The sequence below is a fragment of the Myotis nattereri genome (genome assembly GCF_964212035.1).
Source record: "Myotis nattereri genome assembly, chromosome: 12".
Taxonomy (NCBI): Eukaryota; Metazoa; Chordata; class Mammalia; order Chiroptera; family Vespertilionidae; genus Myotis; species Myotis nattereri.
Genome location: NC_138087.1, coordinates 66,777,013 through 66,799,932, shown reverse-complemented (window position 1 = coordinate 66,799,932; position 22,920 = coordinate 66,777,013). Strand labels below are relative to the sequence as shown.

General features: G+C 42.8%; 2 protein-coding genes and 1 pseudogene across 3 annotated transcripts; 2 read left to right on the top strand and 1 right to left on the bottom strand.

Annotated features, from left to right (window-relative positions):
* Window positions 1–4,155: 4,155 nt before the first annotated feature.
* On the top strand, window positions 4,156–5,133 carry LOC308527904 (olfactory receptor 1J4-like; the record flags this gene model as incomplete). Its single annotated transcript, XM_081103338.1, has 1 exon — window positions 4,156–5,133. The coding sequence occupies one exon, from the start codon at window positions 4,156–4,158 to the stop codon at window positions 5,131–5,133; it is 978 nt and encodes a 325-aa protein (XP_080959464.1).
* A 1,366-nt stretch (window positions 5,134–6,499) lies between these two features.
* Window positions 6,500–7,044, bottom strand: LOC308527929 (ADP-ribosylation factor 1-like; annotated as a pseudogene). The gene has a single exon. The product of its transcript is annotated as an ADP-ribosylation factor 1-like (transcript).
* A 9,907-nt stretch (window positions 7,045–16,951) lies between these two features.
* Window positions 16,952–17,938, top strand: LOC308527764 (olfactory receptor 1J4-like; the record flags this gene model as incomplete). The annotated part of the gene is made up of 1 exon (XM_081103162.1): window positions 16,952–17,938. The coding sequence occupies one exon, from the start codon at window positions 16,952–16,954 to the stop codon at window positions 17,936–17,938; it is 987 nt and encodes a 328-aa protein (XP_080959288.1).
* Between the last annotated feature and the right edge of the window lie 4,982 nt (window positions 17,939–22,920).

Sequence of the window (22,920 nt, the reverse complement as noted above, 5' to 3'; positions counted from 1 at the left end):
CCTAAGCAATTCTTAAACCAAGAATTTTGTCTATATATTCCCAAAATTAAAAATAGTTTAAACAATGTTATAAGCTGTTGAGCATCATTAACAGTGGTGTGAGTTCAAGATTCTGAAACAGGTTACCATATATCCAAAGACTCAGCAACTAAATAAACACGGAGGAAAAGGGTTTCACTCTCATTCTGGGAAAGGAGCTCTGTACCTGGAAATGGAGAGGCTGGAAAGGACTCTATGGTGTCAAACCAGAATTGGAGCTATCAGTCAGAAATCATGGGTTTTAAAATGTATAAATAGACTGTAATTTATAGGTTTATATGAACATCTATACTGTTCCCTTTCCCCATTATTTCTGTGCCACTCCTGACCCATCTCCTGTGGTAAAAATTTCCTTTAGTTTCTTAATTTCTGATTTTTTCTTCTGGTGTCTCTTTTATACATATTTTCCAGTTGGCTTCCTGTGATCATTTAGTATTTTTGTAAGTAATGAAGACACCAAAAGTTTCAAAATAAATAACACTGGTATTGTATTATAACTCAGAGAATAATAATCCATGTATCCATAATGATATCAATGAATAAAGAAAGAAATGAGTGCAGAATAAGGATAAGTTCCTTCTTGTAAAGGAATATCAACTTACACCTGCAGAATGGTTCCTATCAATAAATCAACAAACAACAACTGCTGGCAAGGGTGTGTAGACAAGGAAACCCTAGGGCACTGTTGCTAGGAATGCAAACTGGTGCAGCCACTGTGGATAACAGCATGGAGTTTCCTCAAAAAATTAAAAATGGAACTGCCTTTCAACCCAGTGATTCCTCTTCTGGAAATATATCCTATGAATCCCAAAACACCAATCAGAAAGAATACATGCACCCCTATATTCATAGCAACACTATTCACATTTGTTAAGATCTGAAAACAGCCGAAACCGGTTTGGCTCAGTGGATAGACCGTCAGCCTGCGGATTGAGGGGTCCCAGGTTCAATTCCGGTCAAGGGCATGTACCTGGGTTGCGGGCACATCCCCAGTAGGGGGTGTGCAGGAGGCAGCTGATCGATGTTTCTCTCTCATCGATGTTTCTAACTCTCTATCTCTCTCCCTTCCTCTCTGTAAAAAATCAATAAAATATATTAAAAAAAAAAAGATCTGAAAACAGCCCACATGCCCATCAGCAGATGAGTGGATAAAAAAGCTGTGGTGCATTTACACAATGGAATAGGACATGGCTGTATAAAAGAAGGAACTCTTACCCTAGCAACAGCATAGATGGACCTGGAGAGTATTATGTTAACAAAATAAGCAAGTCAGAGAAAGACACATACCACATGATCTCACTGATATGTGGAGTCTAATGAACACACTGATGAACAAGATGGAATCAGAAGCATGGATACATAGAACAGAAAGGCAGAAACCAGAGGGGAGAAGGCTTGGGGTGACCAGATAAAGAAGCTGAAAGTATTAGCTGAAGAACATATTTGCATACCTCATGGACATAAACAATAGTGTAAGGAAGGCAAAAAAGACAGAGGAGAAGGGACAAGGGGCAAGTCTGCAATAATGTCAACATTAACATTTTATTCATAAAAAGAAAAAAGTACAACTAAAAAGAAAGAAGAAATTATAGAATTAGAAAACTCACCGTTAGACCACCATATTTGCCATGTAGACATCAGCAATGGATGTGAAATATAGTGGGTGAGATTTTAATAAGAAAAATGTTAATGTTATAGTATCACAATAACTACCCAAATGATACCTATTAATTACAAATTTAAAAGAGTAACTTTAAAAATGGTAACATTTTAGTGCAGACACCACCTTAACCAATTGATCAAAGATAAAAACTCTAGTAATTGGAAAAATTAATATCACAAGCCTTCTAATTATATACAATGTGGTATATATGCTGAAAACAAAGTGTGAAACATATATGTATAAATGCACACACACATAGAACATCATAAACATCATAAAATGTTAACTATTAGGGAATCTGCCTGAAGCCTGTCCAGGTTTCCTTGAAACCATTTTCACAACTTTTCTATATCTTTGAAATCATTTCAAAATAAAAAGTTGAAAAAACTTTGTCCCAGGTGGAGTGATGTCCAAGGACAAAGCAGTCCAGGGCATGACTGGAATTAGGGACACTGTCCCCTAGGACCCCAGTCCCTCTGGCACTTGGACACTCAGCTCCCAAAGGGCAGTCAGAAATCAGCCACAAGCTTGGGGACTTGGCTGCAGTCTCTCATTAGCAGTTAAGTGTCATCTGTGGACTCATTTCTCTGGAGCTGGTTAAGGAAAATGAAAGTCTGTTGAAGGGCCAAGGCCACAGATACTGCTTCTGTGTGTCTGATGTTAGGTCTCCTGAAGAAAACCTGAGGAGATGGACAGCAGTCTGGAGCAGAAGGTGTCTGACCTCATCAATGAGGAGCCCAGGTGAGAGGAGCTGGAAATCTGCCCTTGAAAATGGACCTGCCTGTGTGCTAGCGGGTTCATGTATGAAACCCTGTGTCCATGACTGTGTGTGTGTGTGTATGTATTGTGTATGCTTGGGTACGTGTTGTCTTATATTTGTGTGTGTGCGTGTGTGTGTTTTCTAGGTATCTGATCCACAGTCTTGTTTAGGGTGTGCAGAGAAACAGACACGTCACCTCCTGGCATGTGGTGAGGGACTCCTGATTCATGTCTGTGATCGTAAACACTGGCATCACAGCTGAGCACTGGGAGTGAGACTGTTGTCTCTGCAACTGGACAGGAAGATGCCGACCTTACAAGGAACCAAGGTCAGCACAGTGAGGGCTCACAACTCTGCTTAGCAGCATGTGTGAGCTCTGTTTATAGGGGACACACTCATCTGTGAGAACAGGAAGGTGTGTTGTTGGGTTTTCTCTGTCTGTTATCATGTGTGTGACCACATGCATGGGGTATTGTTACTGGGTTAATGATGTGCCTATGACTGAACAGGCTTAACTGCTCCATGCTGACTGCTTCCCCAGGAAGGAGATGGTAAGGAGGAGGATGTGTGCTGCTTGTTGTACTGAGTGTGGCTGGGTTTGTATGTGTGTTGCTGGTGTGTGTTTCTTGTGGGATTTTTTAAAAATATTTTTTATTGATTTTTTATGAAGGGAAGGGAGAGGGACAGAGAGTTAGAAACATCGATGAGAAACATCGATCAGCCGCCTCCTGCACACCCTCATAACACTGGTAATGTATTATAACTCAGAGAATAATAATCCATGTATCCATAATGATATCAATGAATAAGGAAAGAAATGAGTGCAGAATAAGGATAAGTTTCTTCTTATATAGGAATGTCAACTTACACCTGCCAGAATGGTTCCTATCAATAAATCAACAAACAACAACTGCTGGCAAGGATGTGGAGACAAGAAAACCCTAAGGCACTGTTGCTGGGAATGCAAACTGGTGCAGCCACTGTGGACAACAGCATGGAGTTACCATTACTGGGGATGTGCCCGCAACCAAGGTACATGCCCTTGACCGGAATCGAACCTGGGACCTTTCAGTCCACAGGCTGACGCCCTATCCACTGAGACAAACCGGTTAGGGCTCTTGTGGGATTTTTGAATTATTTGTGGCCTTGTGAGTTTTGGTGATGTCGGTGTATAGTGCAGAGTTATGTATATTGGTGAGTTGAGTGTTTTCCAGGTGTGTCATGAGTCACCTGTGTTGATGTGCATTGAGAGTGTGTTTGTGGGTGAGTGGTGCATCATTGTGTGTTGTGTATATCTCACTTTGTGTTTTACTTGTGACTTGTGTGTATGTATATGAGTATTTATTAGTTGAACACCACACTGACCATCCGTCCATTAGGATGGAAAAGTGGTGCCAGTGACTGGAATCCTCAAATCAACGGTGTGTGTGTGTGTGTGTGTGTGTGTGTGTGTACACCCTCATGCCCTGGTGTGATAATGTCTATTTACTACTTTGGGGTTCAATGTTTTCCTGGAGCCAGACTACAATGAAGGGAAGTTTTATACATTCACAGATATGAGAAATTAATATGAACATATTTAAAAATGGTTTTCCCCCCAAAATGAGAGTATGAGATGTGATGATCCTGGTCATCATGTTTAATTTCCTGAGATTCCCACACCTTCTTCATCCCCAGCAGACAGAAGAGCAGCATGAGGCCTGAGAACCAGAGCAGCGTGTCCCAGTTCCTCCTCCTGGGGCTCCCCATCCCGCCAGGGCAGCAGGGCGTGTTCTTCACCCTGTTCCTGGGCATGTACCTGACCACGGTGCTGGGCAACCTGCTCATCATCCTGCTCATCAGGCTGGACTCTCGCCTGCACACGCCCATGTACTTCTTCCTCAGCCACTTGGCCTTCTCTGACATTTCTCTTTCATCTGTCATTGTCCCTAAGATGCTCATGAACATGCAGACTCAGCAACAATCCATCTCCTATGTGGGATGCATTTCTCAGATGTATTTCTTCATACTTTTTGCTGGTCTTGACAATTTCCTTCTGGCTGTGATGGCATATGACAGGTACGTGGCCATCTGTCACCCTCTACACTACACCACCATCATGAGGGAGGGGCTGTGTGTGCTGCTGGTGGCTGGCTCCTGGATTCTCTCCTGTGTCCATGATTTGTTGCACACTCTCCTCTTGGTCCGACTGTCCTTCTCTGCCGACAATACCATCCCCCACTTCTACTGTGACCTTACAGCGCTCCTGAAGCTGAGCTGCTCTGATGTCTCCCTCAATAAGCTGATGATTTTCACTGAGGGAGGAATGTTTTTCTTCCTGCCTTTTGGTATTATTTTGGGCTCTTATATCCGTATCGGGACTATCATGCTGAGGGTCCCCTCTGCTAAGCGACTCTTTAAAACCTTTTCTACCTGTGGCTCCCATCTCTCTGTGGTGTCTTTATACTATGGGACAGCTGCAGGTGTTAACTTTTTCTCCTCATCATGGGGTTCCAAAGACATAATTGCTTCTGTCATGTATACAGTAGTTACCCCCATGCTGAACCCCTTCATCTACAGCCTGAGGAACAGAGATATAAAACAGGCCCTAGTGATGTGTGTCAATAGGGTTAAATTCTTTAAGCAGCAAATACTAAATCCTCATGTTGCAGTCAGGAGCATAGGGAGATAGATCTCCTAAAATTATTGTGTAGTCAACACCTCCATATAACTTTCCTAGAATATGCATTCTCTTCTCATGTATAAGCATTGTTATAAGTGCACTAGCTCATGTTTGCTACTTGCATTGTTAATAATTTTTCATTCCGAATTGATAATTTTTGCTTGTTCATCATATAAGAAAACGCAAAATCCTATGCAAAACAAGTTGCACAATCATAATTGCAGGTTTGTCTCTTTCTGTTTTGAGATATGTCATTTTTTTACTTATGCATTTTTAACATATTTTTTTTTCATGTATTGAAAGCAGCAAGAGGTTCCAGGACACCAGATGTACCAGTTCTGAGATTTTCCCCAAGCTAAATTTTAACAGCTCTATGTTCTTCAGTGTTTATCAAAATACAAAAGAAAAATGTAGAGGTTGTTGTTTTTGATGTCAATCTGGCCCTTGCAGGCTGAGGGAGTGAAAGCACATGTGGACGGGGCTCTGAGGAGTTAGGCTCTAAGGTGACTGGTCACCTGTCTGCATTCCTACTGGTGAGACCAAGACAACCTGACGCAAGTGAGTGTGTGAAGGGACCATGGCGGCCTCCTGTTCTGGCCTGAGTGGTCCCACCAAAGCCCCTATGCTGATCCACACTGACCGAAGGGAAGGCTGGGGTCCCTCAAAGGGGTCTGAGTGGTGGCCGCAGCCCCAGCCCACCCCCATAGGCAGTGGTGTAAGCACAGGTAGAGCACGAATGCTATGGGATGCAGATGACCCAGCGAGAGAAAGCCAATCAGGAACCATAAGTGACCATGCAGAATGTATTGTGGCTGGTTCTGCTCACTCCACGCTCCAGATGGGACACAGACCACAGGCAACCTGGACTCAAACCATTACTGCAGAACCCACACTAGGAACATTTCTCCCTTCTCCGTGTTAAAGTGTCTCCTTACCTTGTATTTATACTATAAAAAATGTACTGAGGTTGGGTTAAAAACCAACCACCAAAATGGATCTCAACACAGATTTAAAGCCCTGAAGAGGAGCGTTGAGGTGATCTCACAGTAACTCCTAGAGGCCCTGCCCTAGGTGCCCAAAATCCCTTCTCAGTATAAACAGTGGGTTGATTCTGCTATTTTTATTTTTATTTTTTACAATAAGAAAATCTAAGTAATATTGCTTAGGAGTACAGAAACTGCCTCATTGGAAACAAGAACTATTTACATTAAATAAAAACCCAGTTGCAGGCTGCGTCTGCACATGTACAGCATGATGAAGCACACTGGGACCGACCATGGAGACAGCTTCTGGCACTCACACCACAGGGGCACATCTCCCACGTGAGAAGAAAGCAGGGTTAAGGAGGGAATGAGGGGGAAGAGAGGAGTTCGGCTCACTTCTCGTTTCGGAGCTGATTGGACAGCCAGTCCAGTCCCTCATAGAGCCCATCCCCACTGGTGGCACAGGTAGCCTCAATGGGCTGGTTCCTGTAGCGCAGGGAGTGGAGGCCCAGCTTGTCTGTGATCTCAGCTGCATTCATGACATTGGGGAGGTCCTGCTTGTTTGCGAACACGAGCAGGACAGCATCCCTGAGCTCATCCTCTGCCAGCATCTACATAAGCTTCTCTTGAGCCTTGTTCGCATGCTATTGGTCATTGGTGTCAACCACAAAGATGAGACCTTGTGTGTTCTGGAGGTAGTGGTGCCACAGAGGCCAGATATTGTTCTGGCCATCCACGTCCCACACATGAAGCTGATGTTCTTATACTCCACAGTCTCCACGTTGAATCCTATGGTGGGGAAGGTGGTCATGATCTCACCCAGTTTCAGTTTGTACAGGATGGTGGTCTTCCCCGCAGCGTCCAGGCCCACCATGAGAAAGCGCATTTCTTTTTTGCCAAAAAGTCCTTTGAAGAGGTTTGCAAAGATATTCCTCATACTGTAGACTGGAGGGAGAGCCACTGGCCAGAGAAACCTTCGGCAGCCGCCGTGCTTCTGTTACTCTGAGCCAGGCTTTGCTTTCACTCCCACCCATTTTTAATGTTTTTATGTTGTAGAACATTCACTTATTTAGCATCATGATCTGTGCCTGGTGATGTTTCCTTTTTTTGAACTGATTTTTTTTATGCTGTCTTTTGTTGGCTTCTGGCTAATTATGTTGGCCGGCTGTAATCAGCCATGATAAGAATAATTATACTATAAAAATAGGTATGTGCTACCAAGCAAGGCTTTTAGAAAAAGAGACTTTTTAGGAATGCATTTAAGAGCACACCACTAGTTTTATAACTAGGAAGAGTTTGTTGTAATGGGTTCCTACCTTAATACCTCATCTACTTCTGATATTAATATAAATACTTTATATAAATACTAGAGGCCCAGTTCATGAAATTCATTTATGGGTAAGGTCCTGAGGCCTGGCCAGCAATCAGGGACAATCAAGGCCTACCAGATGCTGGCCGGGTCCTTCCTTCATTCCACGCCGTCCCCTAGTGATCAGCACACATGATAGCAAGCAATCAAACTCCCCATCACCTGGTTGAACTCCCGAGAGGACACTTTGCATATTAGCCTTTTATATATAGAGATAGGTATAGATACATATACAGAAATAGATAAAATAGAGATATAGATAGAGATATAGGTACTAGTATAGTATAGTATAGTATAGTACAGTACAATATAGTATAGTCAAGATGCAGCTTTCTTGTGGTTACAGTTGGTCTTCAGGTTACATCAGAGATCCGTTCCTATGGCACGAAGTAATGTAATGTGGTTTTCGCAGTAAGTCAGAACCCATATACATAAGCACCTATGTCACTCACATGGAGCAGATATACAGCAGTAATATAGTGAAACAGTAAAAACAATTTAAAAAAAATATAACAATTCTTGACTTTTTCTTGTGGTAAATAAATAATAAAAACATAAGGCCTATTGTGCTCAATTAATATCTGACAAAGGAGGCAAGAGCATAAATGGAGTGAAGATAGTCTCTTCAATGAATGGTTTTAGGAATATTGGATAGATGCATGCAAAAAAAAAATGAAATTAGACCACCAACTTACACCATACACAAAAAATAAACTCAAAATGAATAAAAGACTTAAATGTAAGACATGAAACCATGAAAATCTTAGAACAAACAATAGGCAGCAAAATCTCAGATATCTCTCATAGCAATAATGTGTTTCCTGATACATCTCCTAGGACAATAGAAACTAAGGAGAAATAAACAAATGAAAATACATCAAAATAAAAAGTTTCTGCACAGCAAAAGAAACCATCAACAAAATAACAAGAGAACCCATTGCATGGGAGAACATATTTGCTAATGATACATCCGATAAGGGGTTAATCTGCAGAATTTATAGGGAACTCATACAATTTAACAAAAGGAAGATAAACAATTGAATTAAAAAATGGGCAAAGGACCTAAATAGACACTTCTCCAAAGAGGATATACAGAAAGCCAAAAGGCATATGAAAAAATGCCCAAAGTCACTAATTATCCGAGAGATGCAAATCAAAATGACAATTAGGTACTATCTCACACCTGTCAAAATGGCTATCATCAACAAATCAACAAATGACAAATGTTGGTGAGGATATGGAGAAAAGGGAACCTTCATATATTGCAGGTGGAAATGCAGACTGATGCAGCCACTGTGGAAAACTGTATGGAGTTTCCTCAAAAAATTAAAAATGGAACTACCATTTGACCCAGTAATCCCACTTCTAGGAATATATCCCAAGAAATCAGAAACACCAGTCAGAAAGGATATATGCACCCCTATGTTTATAACAGCACAATTTACAATAGCTAAGATTTGGAAACAGCCTAAGTGACCATCAGCAGATGAGTGGATTAGAAAGCTGTGGTACATCTACACAATGGAATGCTACATTGCTCTAAAAAAGAAAGAACTCTTACCATTTGCAACAGCATGGATAGACCTGGAGAGCATTATGCTAAGCTAAATAAGCCAATCAGAGAAAGACAAATATCACATGATCTCACTCATTTGTGAAATATAATGAACAACATAAACTGATGAACAAAAATAGATCCAGAGACACAGAAGCATCAAACAGACTGTCATACCTCAGAGGGAAGGTAGGAGAGTTGGAGTGGGTGGGAAAAGATCAACCAATGAAATTGTATGCATAATCCATGGACACAGACATTAGAGTAGTGAAGGCCTGGGGTCGGGGGTGGTGGTGATGGTGGTGCAGGTGGGCTAGGAGAGGTCAATAGGGAAAAAAGAGGCCATATGTAATACTTTAAACAATAAAGATTTTTTTAAAAAAGAAAGGAAAAAAAAGAAATTGAGGAAGATACAAATAGGTGGGAGCATATATCTTGTTCACGGATCTGAAAAATTAACATTATTAAAATGTCCATAGTACCCAAACCAATCTAGGACAAATATTCCAAAAAGTTATATGGAACCAAAATAACCCCAAGAACCTAAGCATTTTTAAAAATATATATTTTATTGGTCTTTTACAGAGAGGAAGGGAGAGGAATAGAGAGTTAGAAACATCGATGAGAGAAACATCGATCAGCTGCCTCCTGCACACCTCCTACTTGAGATGTGCCCGCAACCAAGGTACATGCCCTTGACCGGAATCAAACCTGGGACCTTTCAGTTTGCAGGCCGATGCTCTATCCACTGAGCCAAACCAGTTACGGCAAAGCATTCTTAAGAAAAAAGAACAAAGTTGGATGCATCACAATACTCGATATCAAACTATACTATCAGGCCATTATAATCAAAACAGCCTGTCATTGGCATAAGAACAGGAATATAGAATATATGGAACAGAACAGAGAATCCAGAAGTCAACCCATGGCTTTCTAGTCAATTAGTATTTGACAAAGGAGGGAAGAGCATAGAATGGAGTAAAGACAATCTCTTCATGAGTGGTGTCGGGAAAATTGGACAGATACATGCAAAAAAATGAACTAGACCACCAACTTACACCATACACAAGAATAAACTCAAAATGGGTAAAAGACTTAAATGTAAGTCGTAAAAACCATAAAAATCCTAGAAGAAAACACAGGCAACAAAATCTGACACATTTCTCATAGCAATATTTTTGCTGATATATGTCCTAGGGCAGTGGTCGGCAAACTGCGGCTCATGAGCCACATGTGGCTCTTTGGCCCCTTGAGTGTGGCTCTTCCACAAAATACCAACTTCTGCGCATGGGCCAGGAAGTTTCAATCGCACTGTACATGAGCGCCCACACATGGTATTTTGTGGAAAAGCCACACTCAAGGGGCCAAAGAGCCGTATGTGGCTAGCGAGCCGCAGTTTGTCTACCACTGTCCTAGGGCAATGGAAAGAAAGGAAAAAATAAACAATGGGGCTACATCTACACTAATAAAAGACAAAGATGCTAATTGACCATACCTTTGGGACACCCACCAGCCAATCAGAAGAGTATACAAATTAACCCAACAAAGATGGCAGTTAATTTGCATACACAGGCACCCAGCAAAGACTGAAGACACTGTAGAAGGAAGCCAAGCACTGCAGAAGGGAGCCAAGTGGCGGAAAAGGGAAGAGATCGGAGGTAGCAGAGAGGGGAGCGTAGCTGAGGCAGCGGACACGGGAGGGAACCGAGGCAGCGGGGAAGGGGGGAGCCAAGTGGCAGGGAAGGGAGGGAGCTGTAGTGGCGGAGACGGGAGGGAGCGAAGCCCACCTCCAGCTTTGCTCCCTTCTCTGCTTCACTCAGGCCTCAGGAAGCCCTGTTCTTGCAGGAATACGCCTGAGGAAGCCCTATTCTTGCAGGAATCTTCCTGCAACGGGCCTCTAGTGAAAATATAATGCTTTTACACAGCAAAAGAAACCATCAACATAATGAAAAGGGAACCACTGTATGAGTGAACATATTTGCCAATAATACATCTGATAAGGGGTTAATTTCCAAAATATGTAAATAATGTCTACAACTCAAAACCAGGAAAACAAACAATCCAGTTAAAAAATGGGCAAAGGACCTGAATAGACACTTCTCCAAAGAGGACACACAGATGGCCAACAGACACATGAAAAAATGTTCAATATCACTAATCATCTGAGATATGCAAATTAAAACCATTATGAGATGTCACCTCACACCTGCCAGCATGACATCATCAATAAATCAACAAACAGCAAGTACTGGCAAAGATGTGGAGAAAAAGGAACCTTAGTACACTGTTAGTGGGAATGTAGACTGGTACAAGCACTATGGAAAAGAGTTAAAGTTTCCTCAAAAAATAAAAAATGGAGCTGTCATTTGACCCCATGATCCCACTTCTCAGAATATATCCTAAGAAGTCTGAAACACCAACCAGAACCAATATATGCACCCCCATGGTCATAGCAGCATTATTTACAATAGCTAAGATCTGGAAACAACTCAAATGGCCATCAGTATGTAAACTGATAAAAAATACAGTGGTGCATTTGCAGAATGGAATACTATACATCTGTAAAAAGAAGGGTCTCTTAACCTTTGAGACAGTATGGAGGGACTTGGAGAGTGTTATGCCAGTCAGAGAAAGACAAGCAACACATGATCTCACTTATACCTGGAATCTAATGAACAAAACAAACTGATGAACAAAAGAGACCCAGCATGCAATGGACTGACGTATTTCAGAGAAAAGGGGGTGAGAGGGCAGGGAGAGATTAACCAAAGAACTAATATGCATATATGCATAACCATGGACACAGACAGGAGAGCACTGAAGGCATGGGGAGGGGGTGGCATTGGGGTGGAGGGGGGTCAATGGGGAAAAAGGGGACATCTGTAATACTTTCAACAATAAAGATAAATTTTAAAAAACGAAGTTACAAAATACTCATGAAGATATAAAATACGGCATAAGGAACATAGTTAATAATATTGTAATAACTGTGTGTTGCCCAGTAGGTACAGGAAATATCAGGATGAACACTTTGGAAAGTACATGATTGTCTAACCACTATGCTGTACATGTGAAACTAATACAAAATAATATTGTACGTAAACTATAATTTAATTTTTTAATTTAAAAAATGAGAAAAAGAAAAGTAAGTATCACATGATCTTATTCATATGTGGAATCTAATGAACAAGAAAAACTGATGAACAAAATAGATCCAGAGACATAGAAGCATGGAACAGACTGACAAATCTTAGAGGGAAGGCGGGGGAGCGGGGGTGGGAAGTGATTAACCAGGGACCTTATATGCATAGCCCATGGACACAGACAATAGTGTGGTGAAGGAATGGAAGGAGGGTTGTGGGACGGAGGGGGTCAATGTGAAAAAATACAAAGGGAATATGTGTAATGCTTTCAACTAATAAAGATACATTTTAAAAAATAAAAACACCAAGATTTTTTGAGGTTTAAGTGACATATAAAAAATTTAATATATTGAAAGTATACAATTTGGATAGTTTTGACATATGTATACACCCATTAAGCTATCACTACAAGCTGTCAGGACCACAGAGTTTCCCCAAGCCTACCTCCTGCTGCCTCTTTGCTCCTCACCTCTGTCCCCCAAGGGAACCACTGATCTGTTTCTGTCACATAAACTAGTTTGCACCTTCTAGAAGTTTATCTAAATGGGGTCATACAGAATATATTCTTTTATTGCTGCCTTCTTTCACTCAGCATAAGCATTTTGAGATTCATCTATGTTTAATATGTATCAATACATGGTACATTCTTTGAGCTCATTAGGTCATGCTTTTTATTGGCAAGTAGTATTCCATTGTTTAGATGTACCACAGCTTTTTTGCCCATTCATCTGTTGATGGACATTTGAGATTGTTCCTAGTTTCAACCCTGATTTTTGTTGTGCCCCAGCACTTTTTGCCATTTACCGACCATATTTTTAATTAAAATTTGTTTTCGGCTCCCCCTACTTGAATGTGTGCTCTCCAAGAGGAATTTCTGTTTGTTTTATTCACTGCTGTGTCTCCAGAGTATGTATCTTACTTTTGTGAGAACCTTAGTAATTATTTAAGAGAATGTGTCAATGAATGAACAAATGAATCATTCAACATTACCAAATGCCTATTTCAGCCATAGCTGATACTTAGTGTTACACAGAAATTGACAATAATTCTAAACATTTATTAACCTTCCATTATGTGCTCATTTAATCATCCCTCAAACTCACCTGAAGAGTATTATTATTATTCCTACTTTGAAGGACCCAGGTCTCAGAGATCTTTGATAAATCTCTCAGACATGCTCTCTTAGTAAGGGGACAGAGCTCAGAATCTTTTTCCCAGAGCCTATAGACTCAATCCCATTGCCCCTGAACAAGGCACAGACCAGTGATGGCGAACCTTTTGAGCTCGGCGTGTCAGCATTTTGAAAAACCCTAACTTAACTCTGGTACCGTGTCACATATAGAAATTTTTTGATATTTGCAACCATAGTAAAACAAAGATTTATGTTTTTGATATTTATTTTATATATTTAAATGCCATTTAACAAAGAAAAATCAACCCCCAAAAAATGAGTTCATGTGTCACCTCTGACACGCGTGTCATAGGTTTGCCATCACTGGCACAGACCCTACACTATAGGACCCTACAGAGGATGGGGACACCAGTACATTTGAAGGGGCTTTGTGTTGGAACAGAGGTCTGTGTAAGTGTTTTGCCAGCTTGCTGAAGCCCGTACACTGCCTGGGCCATTCACTGCTGGGCAGAGAAGCTGAAATTGTGATGCAGAGGCCACGGGCAACTGGGTACATCCTGCTTCCCATCCAGAGACTTGACCAGAGGCCCGAGGTATCACTGGCATTAAGAACACTTTCTCCTGGGACTCCAGGTACAGCTCAGCTCCTCTGGCCCCTAAACATGTTCCATCCCAAGGGGCCAGGAGGAAGTTGGGCAGTTATCTCAATTGACTGCTGCTCTACTCAGGGACCTGGGGCTGCCTCCCTCTGGGGTCTCTTTCTGTTACTAACAGGGGATATTCTGCCTGTTGTTTTGAAGCTGGTGAACAAACATGAGAGTCTGTAAAAGTCCTAGGGCCATAAGGGTTTATTCCCCTTTCCTTTAAGCCTGGGTCTCCTGCACAGAAACTGAGGATTCCGGAGACAGCACAAAGCACAAGGTATGAGAACTCACAGCCCTGGTATAGATTAGAAGGGAACCAGAAATCTCCATAGTCGTGTGTGTGTGTGTGTGTGTGTGACTTACTCACACACTGAATGCCTCCACTGAGGACATGTATAAGTCACAGAAGGCGGAAAGTTTCCTCAGCGATGTCTGCCTTATTTCTCTTGTGTTTGTTGCCTGTGTGCTGCATGGAAGACCTTGTGCATCACTTGTGATTTGAATCTGTGACTGCCTGTGACTGCAATGTGTGTGGTGGAGGATGCTTGATAGCTATGTGTGTGCAACTGTGTTGCACACATGTGAGTGAGTTTTGCATAGATTTGTGTGATGTTGACTCACACTCTGGCTGTATTTACTTAGCTGGAGTGTAAGCCAGGGAAGTCTGTAAGTCTCCATCTGGCAAGGCTGTGGCTGTGATAGTGTGTGAGTGCTCTTGTGTTGTACAAACTCACACCTTGACTTCCTTCACACAGAAGATATGTAGGATGGAGACTTAAAACCAAGATACTGAAACAGGCCAAACAAACAAACAAAAAAAACCCCATCTTACTTTCATACATTTGGACTCACCATAGCTACAGATTAGAACCCACACAGGCAGCTTAAAAAAAAAAAAGCCCATTTTGAAGATCTGTTGGGGGCCATTTTTTAGTGATTTGAATAATATAGGAGCATCCCCGAAGCCCAATATTTTTGAACTTCATCTTCAACTTTGTTACATAGTTTAGAAACTAAATGCTCCTATCTGAGGTCACATATGGCTACACTTAACTTTGTCTTTTTCCCACTTAATAGCTTTGTGGTCGTACATGCTCAGCAGCCTCCACTGTCAAATGGGAATAATTACACTCACTATGGAATCTTGTCTGAAAGGTGCTTAAGTTCTAGCACATTGTAAGCACTTAGTAAATTGTAGCCTGTAGAGGCCATGACACCTGAATCTCCATTTCCTGAATGCTAGGAGACAATACCTGGTACACTGACAGGAAAATTATCCAACCAAAGACTCCCCTGGACCTCCAGGCAGCCGCTTCTCCTCTCTATTACTGAGTGTCTCCCAGCCACCTCTTTCACTCATGGTGCCGACAGAATCAAGGTACCATTTCTATATTGTTCCCTTTCCTTGAAATGGGTCTCTTCCAGAAGATGTTTGAGATCCTAGTTACTTACTGGGATTACTTAACCTTGTTACACACACACAAACCACCATATTAATGCCAAGTTCTTCTCTCAAAAGTATGGGTATTTTGACATTCAACTTTAGCGTAACCTTTCTACCTCCCACAGGAAGAAATGGGTGAATTCTCTTCCCAGTGAAAAGCTGATCAGAAAGTCTACCTTTGAGACCAGGCCCTGCTGGGCAGTATCTATGTGAAATTGTGTAAGCCATCTCACTACTCCTGTTAGTAGTGAGTAATAGAACAAAAATCTCTGTCTTCCCTACTTCGCAGACACAGAAGAAACATTGGTGGATGGACTGAAACCAGAAGTACATGAAAATCATTTGCAAACTACTGGGCTGTAGGAATATGACTGCTGTCTGAGCAAAAGGACTCCCTCAAATCCTGAGACCATATTGCTTAAGGTCCTGGCTGTTTTGTCTAATTAAAGAGAGGGATAAACAGAAGCATTATAGGAACAGAGATTCCAATAAATCTAAGAAACATGAGAGAACTGAGACTATAGCAGTTACTAACTCTGTGATTATGATAGTTCTCACTCCTTCTGAGTATGTATATGATGAAGTTTTATAACAGCTATCTTCTGGGAATATTTAAAATTTAGTGAGGCAATAATGCAAAAATGTATTGGTTTGACAGAGTGTTCACTAAATGTCAGTTATTATAAATGTGAAGATCTGTACTAGAAACAGTGATGGTTAGTCAGGTAACTGTGAATCCTAATAGACACTTCCCATCCCTCAGGGTCCCCAGTCTCACCTGCCAGATCTCAGGTCTCAGGTGTTTCCTGCCTATGGATCCTCATTTCTGAGCCAGCATGAAGCACCCGGTACAGAAGGAGATAGATGCACTGAGGTAAGTTTATTTCTCGGCAAATAGATGGATGTGCATTTAGACTTGTTTCACCGGAAGATTTACCCAGTGACAGGATATGCACTCCGAAATGCCTCTTGAGAGGGTGAGAGCTCAGATAAAAATAATGGGTATTATTTTGTGTTTATTTTATACAAGACACCGTTGTTCCTAGATATTAATGTGTCTTGAATTTTAATCCTCTGGGAATAAGTGACATTGGTATCACCAGCTACTGTGGCACAACATGAGGCGAAGACAATCACCCCCTCAACTCATCCACCCAGAAAGTGGTGGGGCCAGACTTGCAGCACAAGGAATCTGGCTGCAGAGCTTCACGTTTACTCAGTCCTCTGTCAGGGGTGCCCAGAGGGTCAGGGGCTGAGGGAAGAGGTCCTGTGTGTCCCATTTATTCATGCATTTCCAATTAGTAGCACGGTGCCAGGAACCTGTCTAATTAAAAAATTAGGAAGAATGAATTTGCTCTAGTTTCATTTGACAAGAACAATGCTGGGCATTGAGGGTGTGTTGCTTGCTATGGCAGCTCTAGCTGATTATGTGTATGCAAGGATAGTCTTTTTCTCCAGGAGAAAGTAGAAGACCCTAAAGTGGTGGCCATAATCACACCTTGGAAGTATTTTACCTTTTTACACTGTTCTTTCATCCCCAGCAGACCCAAGAGGAACATGAGGCCTGAGAACCAGAGCAGCGTGTCCCAGTTCCTCCTCCTGGGGCTCCCCATCCCGCCAGGGCAGCAGGGCGTGTTCTTCACCCTGTTCCTGGGCATGTACCTGACCACGGTGCTGGGCAACCTGCTCATCATCCTGCTCATCAGGCTGGACTCTCGCCTGCACACGCCCATGTACTTCTTCCTCAGCCACTTGGCCTTCTCTGACATTTCTCTCTCCTCTGTCACTGTCCCTAAGATGCTCATGAACATGCAGACTCAGCAACAATCCATCTCCTATGGGGGATGCATTTCTCAGTTGTATTTTTTCATACATTTTGCAGGTATTGACAATTTTCTTCTCGCTGTGATGGCATATGACAGGTACGTGGCCATCTGTCACCCTCTACACTACACCACCATCATGAGGGAGGGGCTGTGTGTGCTGCTGGTGGCTGGCTCCTGGGTTCTCTCCTGTGGCAGTGCCTTGTTACACACCTTCCTATTGGCCCAACTGTCCTTCTGTGCAGACCATACCATCACCCACTTCTTCTGTGACCTCGCTGCACTTCTGAAGCTGAGCTGTCCAGACACCTCCCTGAATAAGCTGGTCATATTCACTGAGGGTGGAATGCTTTTCTTTCTGCCTTTTGGTATTATTGTGGGCTCATATATCCATATAGGGACCATCATCCTGAGGGTGCCCTCCACTAAGAGACTCTTTAAAGCCTTTTCTACCTGTGGCTCCCATCTCTCTGTGGTGTCTTTATATTACGGGACAGTGGCTGGTGTTTACTTTTCCTCCTCATCATGGGGTTCCAAAGACATAATTGCTTCTGTCATGTATACGGTAGTTACCCCCATGCTGAACCCCTTCATCTACAGCCTGAGGAACAGAGATATAAAACAAGCCTTAGACATGTGTGTCAATAGGGTTAAATTCTTTAAGCAGCAAATTCTAAATCCTCTGGTTTCAGTCAGGAGCACAGGGAGGTATATCTCCTAAAATTACTTTATGGTCGACATCTCCATATAACTTTCATAGAATACCCAGTTCTTGTCATGTATAAGTGTTGTTATATGTGCACTAGGTCACATTTGCTTCTAGGACTGTTAGTAATTTTTTATTCCTAACTGATAGGTTTTGCTTGTTCATCATCTCTTATCATATACTATAGGCCCGGTGCACAAATTCATGCATGGGTGGGGCCCCTCAGCCTGACTGGCGATCAGGGCCGATCAGGGCCATCTTGCCCAATCCTGATGGGGGCCAGCTGTCTGGGGGCAGGGAACATGGGAGATTGGCCAGCCGTGGGAGTGCAGTGACCACCAGTGGGCAGCTTCTGCAGTGAGCATCTGCTCCCTGGTGGTAAGTGCGCATCATAGCTACTTGCAGGTTGTCTGGTCGTAATGGTCACTTAGGCTTTTATATATAGACTACAGGCCCCGTGCACGGATTCGTGCACTGGTGGGCGGCGTGGCCTGTGGTGATTGGCCACTGTGGGAGTGCTGCTCATCCTGGTCAGCTGAGCGACTGTGGACCTGCCCTCTGAGCAGCTGCTCCCGCTGTGGAAGCGCCGCTCATCCTGGTCAGCCAAGCAGCGCTCCCACTGTGGGAGTGCACTGACCACCAGGGAGCAGCTCCTGCATTGAGCATCTGCCCCCTGGTTGTCAGTGTGCGTCATAGTGACTGGTCAACCGGTTGTTCTGGTCATTCTGCCATTCGGTTCCTGGGCTTTTATTATATAGGACTAGAGGCCCGGTGCACAAAAATTTGTGCACTCGGCGGGGAGAGGGGGCCCCTCAGCCTGTCCTGTGCCCTCTCGCAGTCTGGGTCCCCTCGGGAGATAACGACCTGCTGGCTTAGGCCTTCTCCCGGATGGTAGAGGGCAGGCCCAATCCCTAGGTGCTGCCCCTGGTCGGGCTCAGAGCAGGGCCGATTGGGGAGTTGGGTTGCCGCCCCCTGTCATGCACAGAGCAGGGCAGATTGGGAGGTTGCGATGCCACCCTCAGTCACGTTCAGGGTAGGGCCGATTGGGGGGTTGGGGCACCGCCCCCTGTCACACTCAAGGCAGGGTCGATAGGGAAGTTGCGGCGCCACCCCCTGTCACGCACAGAGCAGGGCCGATCAGGGGTTGGGGCGCTGCCCCCTGTCATGCACAGAGCAGGGCCCATCAGGGGGTTTGGGGCTTTGTACCCTGTCACACAGAGTAGGGCCAATCAGGGGGTTGAGGAGCTCCCCCCTGTCACTCACAGAGTAGGGCCAATAGGGGAGTTGGGGCACCGCCCTCTGTCACACACAGAGCAGGGCAGATCAGGGGGTTGGGGCGCAGCCCCCTGTCATGCACAGAGCAGGGCCCATCAGGGCGGTTGGGGCTCCGTACCCTGTCACACACCGAGCAGGGCTGATCAGGGGGTTGAGAAGCTCCCCCTGTCACACACAGAGCAGGGCCCATCAGGGGGTTGGGGAGCTCCCCCCTGTCACGCACAGAGCAGGGCCCATCAAGGGGTTGAGGAGCTCCCCCCTGTCACTCACAGAGTAGGGCCAATAGGGAAGTTGGGGCGCCGCCCTCTATCACCCACAGAGCACGGCTGATCAGGGGGTTGGGGCGCTGAACCCTGTCACACACAGAGCAGGGCCTTTGGGGGGGGGGGGTTGGGGCGCCACACCCTGTCACACACAGAGCCGCAGGGCGATCAGGGGGTTTGGGTGCTTCCCCCATCACGCTGACCCCGGTGCCGGGAGGCCTCGCGGCTCCACTGATCCCGATGCTGGGAGGCATATTACCCTTTTACTATATAGGACAGAGGCCTGGTGCACGGGTGGTGGCCGGCTGGTTTGCCCTGAAGGGTGTCCTGGATCAGGGTGGGGGTCCTCACTGGGGTGCCTGGCCAGTCTGGGTGAGGGGCTGGGGGCCATTTTCAGGCTGTCAAGTGACTGAAGCTCCCAACCGCTCCTTTTTTTCTTTTTTTTTTTATTCTGGGCCAGCTTTAGCTCTGAGGCTTGGCTCCAGCCCTTAGGCCTCTGCTGCTGAAAGCAGGTTTCTGGCCTTTGTTTACCTTCTGTATTTGAAACAATGTTGTGGTCCTGCTGGCTGAAGCCTGGCTGACTAAATCAGGTTTCTGGGGTTTTGTTTAGCTTCTATATTTGTTACAATGTTTCAAACTGCAAGCTCAGAGACCGGCAAGGCAGGCGGGAACGTTGGAGTCCTCCGTCACTGAAGCAAGCAAGCCTCATGTTCACTTCGGGCTGCCTGGCTGCCGGCCGCCATCTTGGCTGGCAGTTAATTTGCATATCACCCTGATTAGCCAATGGGAAGGGTAGCGGTCGTACGCTAATTACCATGTTTCTCTTTTATTAGATAGGATATGCAAAATCCTATGCAAAACATCTTGTACAATCACAATTGTGGTTTTGTCTCTTTCTGTTTTGTGATATGTCATTTTTTCCTTATGCATTTTTAAAAATTTCATGTTATCGAAGAGCCACTTATTTAGCATCATGATTTTCTCCTGGTGATCTTTCTTTTTTTATAACCTGATTTTTTTTATGCTGGCTTTTGTTGGCTTCAAGCTGCTTGTGCGCATCTCTTCCTAATTCACAATCATTGACATCATTTTTGTCTGACTGCAATCAGCCATGATAAGAATAATTACAGTATAAAAATTGTTATGTGCTACAAATCCTGGCTGTTAGAAAAAGAGAGAAAGAGACTTTTAAATTATGCATTTAAGAGCATACCACTTCCATTTATAATTAGGAAAACTTTTCTGATAATAGGTCCTACCTTAATACCTCATTTACTTCCGATATTAGTATAGATACTTTATATCTATAGATATAGATAGATATACAGATATAGATATAGGTAGAGATATAGGTACTAGTATAGTATAGCTGGTCAAGATGCAGCTTTCTCATGGTATGCGATTAAATGGTATTTCTTTTCTATCATTTTAAACTTTTCTTTGTTCTTCTGTGAGGTGTGCATTGTTAAAAATGTAATGCTGGCTTTGCTCATTTTATGCAAAGCAACTATTCTTATATTTCTGGAGAATTTTGTCTATTTTCATCTAATGTAATCATAATACATTTGAATTTATATTTTCCATATTACTCTGTTTTTTATTTGATACATCCGTTTTACATATATTCTCTCTTGTCATCTTCTACTTTAATTAAATACATGTTTTAAAATTCAATTATCTCTCTATTACCTTATTAATCATACATCATTATTATTGTTTTATTATTCTTTTCTGTGCTGTATGCAGAGATCACTTACTTTCTTTTTAGCCATTTGAGGTATGCGATTCAGTGGCATTTAGGACACATATCACCAATCTCATTTTATGACTCATAAAAAAATCTCTATAAAATATCAACCGAATATTTTTCAACTGTGAGAAAAATAAGAAGATATCTATGAACCAACATGGAGAAATATTAGAATATATTGCTAAATGAAAAAAAGCAATGTATAAAAGAATATTTATAGCATGCTTCTTTTTATGTAAAAATGAAGGAGAATGAAATATACATGTGTCTGCCCATCTGAACAGAACGAAGCACAGGAAGAATGAATCAGAAACTGATATGGGGTAGGGGAGGCCAGGGGATTGTCAAGGGCGGGGAGAAAAAAAGGGCACATATGTAATACCCTTTGTAATACTTTAAGCAATAAAACAATAAAACAATAAATAAAAAAGAAACTGATATGTATTCTCCAGTTGGCTTCTCTGAGATCATTTAGAATCTGTTTACCTACAGGAGGTAGGGTAGGAGAGACGGGGAGATGAGTAGAATTATTTGTAAAGTTTTGACTATGCTGTATTTTGCCACTAAAAAAATAAATAGGAGAGGTGGTGAATAAAGCAAAATGTATTAAAACAATACAAAGGAGTCTAAATTATATTTCGAATTAACATCATAATTACTCTAAAGGGGAAAATAAAATAAGTAACCTAAGCAATTCTTGAAACCAGAATTTTGTCTATATACTCTCACAACTAAAAAAAACACACCTCTAAACAAAGTTTTAAGCTGTAGAGTGCCATTAACTATGGTATGTGTTCAAGATTCTGAAACAGCTCACCATATATCCAAAGACTCAACAATTAAATAAACACGGAGGCAAAGGGAGTGACTCTCACTCTTGGGGAAAGGAGCTCTGTACATGGAAAAGGAGAGGCTGGAAAGGTCTCTATGGTGTCAAACTAGAATTGGAGCTATCAATTCAAACTCCTGGGTTTTAAAATATATAAAGAGATTACAATTTATAGGTTATATATGAACACCTATACTGTTCTCTTTCCCCATTCTTTCGGCCCCACTCATGACCCAACTCCTGTGGGTAAACTTTCCTTTTGTTTTTTAGTTTCTAGGTTTTTTCCTGATGTTGCTTTTATACATATTTTCTAGTTGGCTTCTCTGACATCATTTAGAATCCTTGTAAGCAATGAAGACACCAAAAGCTTCAAAATAAATAAGATGAGTAATGGATTATAACTCAGAGAATAATAATCCATGTATCTGTAATGATATAAATGAATAAATAAGAAAATGAGTATGGAATGAGAATAAGTTTCTTCTTATAAATGAATATCAACATACACCTGCTAGAATGGTTCATATCAATAAATCAACAAACCACAACTGCTGGCAAGGGTGTGGAGACAAGGAAACCCTAGGGCACTGTTGCTGGGGATGCAAACTGGTGCAGCCACTATGAACAACAGTGTGGAGTTTCCTTAAAAAATTAAAAATGGAACTGCCTTTCGACCTAGTGATCCCTCTTCTGGCAATATATCCTAAGAATCCCAAAACACCAATCAGAATGAATATATGCCCCTAACTGCCCTCCCCTTCCAGCCCAATTACCTCTAACTGCCCTCCCCTGCTGGCCTCATCCTCCTTAACTCTCCTTTCCTGGTCGCCCCCAATTGCCCTCCTCTGCTGGCCTGGTCACCCCTAACTGTCCTCCCCTG